The sequence below is a fragment of the Teleopsis dalmanni genome, chromosome 2 (assembly GCF_002237135.1).
Source record: "Teleopsis dalmanni isolate 2A chromosome 2, ASM223713v2, whole genome shotgun sequence".
NCBI classification, from domain to species: domain Eukaryota; kingdom Metazoa; phylum Arthropoda; class Insecta; order Diptera; family Diopsidae; genus Teleopsis; species Teleopsis dalmanni.
Genome location: NC_051847.1, coordinates 205920465 through 205928391, shown reverse-complemented (window position 1 = coordinate 205928391; position 7927 = coordinate 205920465). Strand labels below are relative to the sequence as shown.

Genomic DNA, 7927 nt, shown 5'->3' with positions numbered 1-7927 from the left:
ACATATGGTATTATAAATATATAATAAAATATATTTAACAGCTTGAAAAAATAACCAAACTGTTGTTAAGTGGAAAAATTATTTATGAGAATTAGATTGATTTTACACACTTAGAAATAAGGTTCTAAAAGATACATAACTAATGTTAGATGTATTAGTTATAAACACAAACTACGATTAAAACATTTATTAACCAACAATAGAAGCATGCAAAATATTGCACATAGAAAAAAAAGATAACTATAATATAGAAATTGACACTGTAGAATACCTAAACACTTATTTTTTTAAAACCCAATTTATATATTATAATAACTTTTAAATAACTTAACTTTTTTCTAATGGTTAGAAATGGTTAGAAATTATTGATATAGCTTTTATGTGCTATATCTATGACAAGAAGGAAATAGAACTTTCTATGTTCGTTTTTGCAATCACTAAATATAATTGCTGAATAATGTATTGCTATATAAATACATATAAAATTTGAATTTAATTCCAATTCACAGGTTTTTTATGCAAATCTTATATCAATTAAGATATCGAAAATATATTCCTTTAGGTGCTTGCATGATTAGTACTAGGAATAATAGACCAGCTATTTCTAAATACAACAAAGTACTGATAAACCAATTCGATTAGCTAACAAATATTAACAATCATTTTTACATATTATATATTGAAAGTATCTCAGCTTTTGTTAATTAAGGTTAAGTGGTACGCAAGCTTTTTATTTGTTTTAGATATGTAGTTTATACATAGCAACGTACCTGCCTGTTGCCAGAAAAACCTGCATATGTCATTAATATATATCAATGTTAAAGATATGCTTGCTTGCTGCTTACGTCATATACATAATTTAGTATTGTCGAGTGGCCTTTTTTACACCCCCACCATATGCACTTTTGTCATGCGTTGATTGCGTCTTTGACATATTCAAATTATTGGGCGAACCATACATATTTGCATAACCCGCCGAAGTTGAGCCTGTAGAACATAATATTTTCCATATAAGTCAGATAAAAGCGTAGTTAAATATGAGATTCTTATGTTTGAGAGGTCACATATAAATACCAATATATTAATAAATCAGATTTAAGTAGTTAAAGCAACAACCAAAATACACACCAATATATACATACACATTTTTATATGTAAACATAAATTAGAAAAATAAAAATCTCAATAATAAATGTACAATATATATTTATATAGGTCTACATTTTTTATATACTAACATTGCTGGTGTTAAACAAACTTCATATATAATAATTGTTAAAATATCTAGAACATACATTGGAATGTGAAGTTCATTAGGGTTACTTATTCTTGATCTATTTTTTTGTTGTTGTTTTTGTTTTTACTATGCATAACTTTATGAAAATATTTAAATTATGATAATGTACCATAGTTTAAATTCAGTTACTGCTTACCATAATTGGGAGCTGACGACACACTGTATGGATTCATGCGGTTAGCTTGCAAATTGCCAGCCTTTTGTGGACCACCATTATATGTTTGTTGGTAATCACCAAAATTTTGCGAAGCACCATTAGCATTCCAGCCATTAGCAGGCGGTGCTTGACCAGCAGCAGGTGCAACAGGAGGAGCAGGTGCTGAAGCTGCACCATAACCATTCTGACCCCAACCAGCTGGATTTGGATATGCTGCATTCCAACCTGCGTTACCATTTTGTTGTGGGCCACCGTAGGCACCATAAGCGGGGGGACCTTGTTGATAACCGGCAGCAGGTGGCTGACCATAACCTGGCCAACCGTTATACGCACCTGCTGGAGGAGCTGCTTGAGGTGGATAGCCGTAAGCTTGTGGATTATAAGCATTTGGAGGTTGTTGGTAACCACCTTGAGCACCAGGAGAACCACCGGGTGGTGTCATAGTACCTTGTTGTGCTAATTTTTTAGCTAATTCCTGCTTATAAACCGATTTCTTAACATCAACCAAAACGTACTTGATAGTGTGATTTTTGTGTACTAAATGAGAATTAAGTAAATATATGTTAATATAATAATAAATAAATATAATTAATAAATAATTTAAATATCAATACATATAAATTTGTATTTAATTTTTATGTTAAAATACATATATTTATATTATTATGTATATTAAATATATTTTATATTATATATTTTAAATATATATTATATTACATATTTCAAACATATTTTATATTATATATAATAAATATATCTTAAATGTATTAAATATATTTTATTTATATTAAATATATCTTATATACATTGTGTGTGGACTCTTCAAAAATATATAAATAAAATCTGGTCATTAAAACAATAAATTATATGAAATATAATTAACAGCATGGAAAATTCTCTTAACAGATATAGTCCCAAAAGAAGCAGGCAGGTAATTTTAACGCGAACAAATTTCTGTGAAAAGTGAATTCCTGCTTCACAAGTACACTGTAGTAAAGGATACAGTTACTTGATCGATATAACAGGTACTTTTTTTAAAACATTTAAAATAATAAATGTAGAGTAAAATCTTAATATATTAACCTAATCTAAACTTAATCTAATATATATAAAATATAATATAATAAAAAATAGTATATATTAAAATATAATATACATAATATCTAATCTATCATATATAAAGTTAATAAGATTTTAATTATAAAATGAATAAAGTATTATTTTTATAATTACTATAATCATGACTATCTCTTTTTATATAAAAAAATACTATTCTACTGAATATGAAATATATAAATAAAATAAGTTATATATTTTTTTTGACTTACAAACTGCTTTGTCCACTGCATCGTAATCATCAAACTCAACAAAGGCAAAACCTCGTTTACGACCAGTAGCTTTGTCAGTTAAAACCTTTACGCTGATAACATTGCCGAATTGTGAGAAATGTTCAGTCAAAGCCTGTTCATCATGATATTCCTTTAGACCACCAACAAATATCTTCTTGATAGAGGTGCTATTCTCAGGCTTGCCGAGTTCAGGGCGGGGTAAAGCACGCTTAGAATCAACAGTTCTAAAATAATTATAAAACGAAAATAAAATTAAACAATATATATATAAATAATTTAAGTGGGAAGCCCAATTTTTTAAAGAAAGGTGCTTGACTTTTTTAGCGTTTAGAAGTTATTGTTTAAAATGTGTACTCTTTACTTTTGTATAGTTAAATTTTCTTAAATGCATTTCAAATATACAATTTGCATAAAATAATAATTTTTAAGTGCCCTTTCGACTCTTAAAAATGGCGGTAGTGTCTTTATGGACACTACCTGCCGCTGTTTTTAGTTTTTATAATTTTGTAAGAGTAATTTTGAATTTGTAACTCTGTAAAAACAACTTTAATTTAATAACAAATATTTTAAAAATGTTTATAATTTAATTATTGTATGTCAAAAAAAAACCCAATACTTACTTTCCGTCTATAACGTGTGGCCTAGCAGCTTGAGCCTTATCAACCATTGTTGGTGAGGAATATGTAATGAATCCAAATCCTCGGGAGCGTTTTGTTGCCGGATCACGCATCACCACCACATCTACAACATCGCCCCACTGTCTGAAAAATTCACGTAGACCATCTTCCGTTGTTACAGCGGCTAGCCCACCAATGAACATTTTGCGTAAAAAGTCTTTATCTTCACCAGGTTGCTATATATGCAAATTATACAAATAGTACAAAATATTCATAAATATATAAATAATAACGCATTTATTTATAATACAATTACTAATTATTTTGATTTTTATATTTACGCATACAAACGAACCGAAGTATTCATCGTTTTTACTTCGTGTTTAACATGGCGACGCCATCATATTTCTTGATACATGTCACCATATTAATTTGTTCCATAAAATTAACATTTATAAATTTACTCACCTCTCCACCTTCTTGCTTAACATTAAGTTGATATCCATTATTTGCGACTTTAGCCATTTTTGCACTTATAGTTTTAAACAATCACTTGATAGTTATATTTAATACACGCGGACAGAACGAACCACTATCGACTGTGTATAACAAGAAATGAATGCGGAAGCAAATTGTAGCCGATATCAAGCCGAAAAATTTTCGAACTGAACAGAGTTGTATTTTATTTGAAAAAATGTTTAACATAGAAAAAATTCACAATGCCTGCTGGATATAAAAATATTTTTTTATGTATAATAGAAGTAATTAATTTTTTCAAAGTGTAAAAAAAATATACACAACTTACGAAAGAAAACATATTAACAACATTGCTCTTAAAAACTTCTTAAGTTTCAGAATGTATATATATATATGTTGCAAAATTCTAGTCATCCGTTAATATCATACTAGCATTTCATTTACTAATAAATTCAAATACATAAACTAAAAATGAATTTTTATACATAAGATAAAAATGCTTACCATTGCCTTTATAATATTCATTATGTTTTCTATTATTTAAATTAATGTAAATTTTTGTGTTTAAAATTTTTATATATCAACGCTTAGGTGCTTTTGGCAGATTTTCTGTGCGACAAGAAAACAAGTTGCAAAGCGAGATATTGGCAAAAGTGTTGCAATCTGTCAAATGTCATGTTTTCGTAAAGACCAAACTTTATATATGTGTACATAATGCAAGAAAACCAAATTTTGCATAAAAATAAATAATTAATACAAAATTGAAAATTAAAATGAATAATAAATTAAAAGCAATGTTAATAATGCAGCAAATTCTAATATTTCATTTCACAGCAAAATTAATAATATAGTAGTTTACAATATTTACGCAACTAAAAAGTTAAAAAATTTAAAATGCTTTTTAGTTATACTTTCGTATAATATATATGTATATATATGTGCATTATTTTAAAATAATTATTTTCCACACTTTTGCATATTTTTAATATATATTTTTAGTTTTGTTGGAGTTTTTGTTCCCAAATTTTTGACAGATAACTGGAATATTCGTTGAAGTTTCCAATCAACATTTTTTTTCTGCAGTCGTTAAAATGTTTGGCCACTTTTCAACTAGGTGTTCAGATAGAAAAAGTAGTTTTGTTAGTTTGCGTACAAATTAGCAACTTTAAGCGAGTAACTTGATGTATTTTGGTCAGACTTAAAAGTTGCCGAAAGCACGTATTGTAAAAGTGGTAAATTCCTAAACAGAAACATTGTGAAGGCATATTTTGTGTTCAGAGCAAAGCTAGCTAATATTTTTAAACCCCTCCTAAAACAATTACATATAAATAAACTAGTAATAGGTTATTCGACTATTTTAATTTAACAACTTTTATACTAGCGGCATGTTAACTAGTTAAATAGTTAATTTCGATATATTTACATTTTAATATAAAAACAAAAACTTTAGCTTAAGCGAATGTGAATTAAATTAATGTTATTTACTATGTATGTGACATAGTAGAAAAACCCTTCATGGAAGGCAGAGTCAGAAATTTAAGTTGGTATTTTGTTAAGGTGTTCTATTTTTACGTATGGGTAATTATATAATGCCGCGAAAAGAGTTAAAAAAATAAAATTAATTAAATTTTATAATAATTTTCTATTTTAACGTGTTATTTGGTCATTAATTAAATAATACACATTTTTAAAAATTGTTTTGGTTTTTTAAAATATTTTATTAAAACCTGTATTTCGACTATATAATATTATATAGTCATGTATAAAATCATCATCATCATTTATATTACATATAGTACCCTGATGATAACTATAAAATGAAGAAAAAGAACAAAACTAAAACTATATTATTTAACTACTGACCAATTAGCCCGTTAAAAAACAAAATTATTGTTCACAACAAAAAATAAATTCAAATGTTTCAATTTATTGTATGCGAATCTGATTTTACAAACTAAGTCAAATGTTATAAAATAAAAAATTCGAGCACTAATAACAAATCTAGTACTTTATATTTAGCATATATTTAACATTTTAGCAATTTAGTTCGAGTTTTGCATTACAAACAAAAAGCGCAAAGATGACTATTATGAAAAGATATATATCTACTTATATTAAAAATACTAAAAAAATTGTTAACAAAAATTTGTCATTGTGTTCTGTATTAAAAAGAATGTACCTATATTATATAAAAATAAAATTTATTTAAGTTATTTATTATAAAATATGTGTTGCATCATCTTAGGACTAACTTAAAAACTAACAATAAAGAGATATATAATAAATAATAATAATAAATAACGATTAATAAATTATTATATAATAAAAGAAAAATATTTAATAAAACATTAAATTGAAAATCAGTATTTAGAATTGAAAATTCAGAATAGATAATTAAATATTGCAAACGAGATATTAAGGAAGAAAAAAAAATAACAATTTTAAAAATAATAATTAAGCGGTAGAACGGATGATGTCAAGGTAATTTATTAATCAACAGTTTTTAGAAAGCTGCTACTCTACTTGCGGTTCTGGTGGCACATAAAAGTAAATTCCATACTCTAACCAAATAAATAAAGAAAATCTTGTAGTGGGAGCAAAGTAAAATCTGGTAATAATAAATAAAAGAGAACTATTAGATCGTGATTGTTGTAAACAATTGTAAAGGTTGTAAGGTTAAATATGTTTTTTTAAAAAAAATATTTTAAAAAAATCTGAGAATAAATAAATCCTAGCAACACTTATAATTTATCGAATAAAATCTTTATCGAAAATGTCGACTTCTTATGACAACAATTTCCTTCCTTCATTACAATTTTTTCACTCGTGTCGTAAGTAGCTCGTGTGCTTGGTGTAGAGAATTTGTAAAAATTAACATTTAAATTGTGAAAATATGGCTAATCAAGTGAAAAAAGAAAATGGTTTACATAATGGAAACAATCACAATGAAGAAGATGTAAGTGTAATATATTTATTAATTTTTAATTAAAACTAAATTTTCACTAACTTTCGAGTTGGCGGCCATTTTGTAAAAATTTCTGGTATACATATTGTGAAAAATCAATATTTTAAGATTGTATATATTTTATTTTTTTTTGTATAGGAGGATATTACTGAACCAGAACATCTTCGCAAGTTATTTATTGGTGGTTTAGATTATCGTACTACCGATGATGGTCTTAAATCACATTTTGAGAAATGGGGTAAAATAGTCGATGTCGTTGTGATGAAAGACCCACGAACAAAGCGTTCACGTGGCTTTGGGTTCATTACATATTCGAAGTCAGCCATGATTGATGATGCACAAAATGCACGCCCACATAAAATTGATGGTCGTGTGGTTGAGCCAAAACGTGCAGTACCACGTCAAGATATTGATAATCCCAATGCTGGTGCTACGGTAAAGAAACTTTTCGTTGGTGGTCTTAAAGATGACCACGACGAACAATGCTTACGCGAACACTTTGGCGAATATGGCAATATATGTGAGGTTAATATTGTCATGGACAAAGAAACTGGCAAAAAACGTGGCTTCGCATTCATTGAATATGATGACTATGATCCCGTTGATAAGATTGTGTGTAAGTATTAATTTAAATATAAAAATAAAAATTTATTTTTTTTTCTATTTTCGGTTACGATATTTACAGCATCTGACAAATTGACAAATGATTTTTAATAATTTGTTAGTTATTTTTAAACAAGCTGTAAGAGTAAGGTTGGCGTTTGCTTTAGCTATGTTATACTAAATTCATTTAATATTAGTTTTAACACGCAGCAATGCCACAAAATTTTATATATGAAATATTAAAGTACACAGTCTCAGCTCCGTACGAATTTTTTAATAATTTGTCATGGCGTTTCTGTACTGTAAGATAAATCTACGTGCAGGTATTATATTATGGTTGATTTATGTGTTTTTAAAAACCAATCATTAATCGATGAAAAAGTACTTGCAACAGTTGCTGTTTATGTAGTCATTTTTACTCTTACAATTTACATGGCAAAAATATACTTAAAATTATTGTAT

The 7927-nt window shown here is 27.1% G+C and overlaps 2 protein-coding genes across 2 annotated transcripts; one reads left to right on the top strand and one right to left on the bottom strand.

The window, feature by feature from the left end:
* Positions 1-695: 695 nt before the first annotated feature.
* On the bottom strand, positions 696-4077 carry LOC119680627 (ribonucleoprotein RB97D-like). Its single transcript, XM_038093548.1, has 5 exons — positions 3889-4077; positions 3424-3656; positions 2783-3027; positions 1434-1991; positions 696-987 (listed from the first exon to the last, which is right to left on the bottom strand). The coding sequence occupies exons 1-5, from the start codon at positions 3943-3945 to the stop codon at positions 860-862; spliced, it is 1221 nt and encodes a 406-aa protein (XP_037949476.1). The 5' UTR covers positions 3946-4077; the 3' UTR covers positions 696-859.
* Positions 4078-6701: 2624 nt separating this feature from the next.
* LOC119676620 (heterogeneous nuclear ribonucleoprotein A1-like) lies at positions 6702-7576 on the top strand. Its single transcript, XM_038087866.1, has 3 exons — positions 6702-6853; positions 7001-7478; positions 7548-7576. The coding sequence occupies exons 1-3, from the start codon at positions 6791-6793 to the stop codon at positions 7574-7576; spliced, it is 570 nt and encodes a 189-aa protein (XP_037943794.1). The 5' UTR covers positions 6702-6790.
* Positions 7577-7927: the final 351 nt, after the last annotated feature.

What these genes read in the sequence shown, in the direction of transcription:
- LOC119676620 (XM_038087866.1), top strand. Translation starts at nt 6,791, where the DNA reads ATGGCTAATCAAGTGAAAAAAGAAAATGGTTTACATAATGGAAACAAT. An exon ending in ACAATCACAATGAAGAAGAT is followed by an intron (nt 6,854 to 7,000) that starts GTAAGTGTAATA and finishes TTTTTTGTATAG; the next exon opens with GAGGATATTACTGAACCAGA. An exon ending in TCCCGTTGATAAGATTGTGT is followed by an intron (nt 7,479 to 7,547) that starts GTAAGTATTAAT and finishes CGATATTTACAG; the next exon opens with CATCTGACAAATTGACAAAT.
- LOC119680627 (XM_038093548.1), bottom strand. Translation starts at nt 3,945, where the DNA reads ATGGCTAAAGTCGCAAATAATGGATATCAACTTAATGTTAAGCAAGAA. An exon ending in CCACACGTTATAGACGGAAA is followed by an intron (nt 3,028 to 3,423) that starts GTAAGTATTGGG and finishes TAATTATTTTAG; the next exon opens with AACTGTTGATTCTAAGCGTG. An exon ending in TGCAGTGGACAAAGCAGTTT is followed by an intron (nt 1,992 to 2,782) that starts GTAAGTCAAAAA and finishes ATTCTCATTTAG; the next exon opens with TACACAAAAATCACACTATC.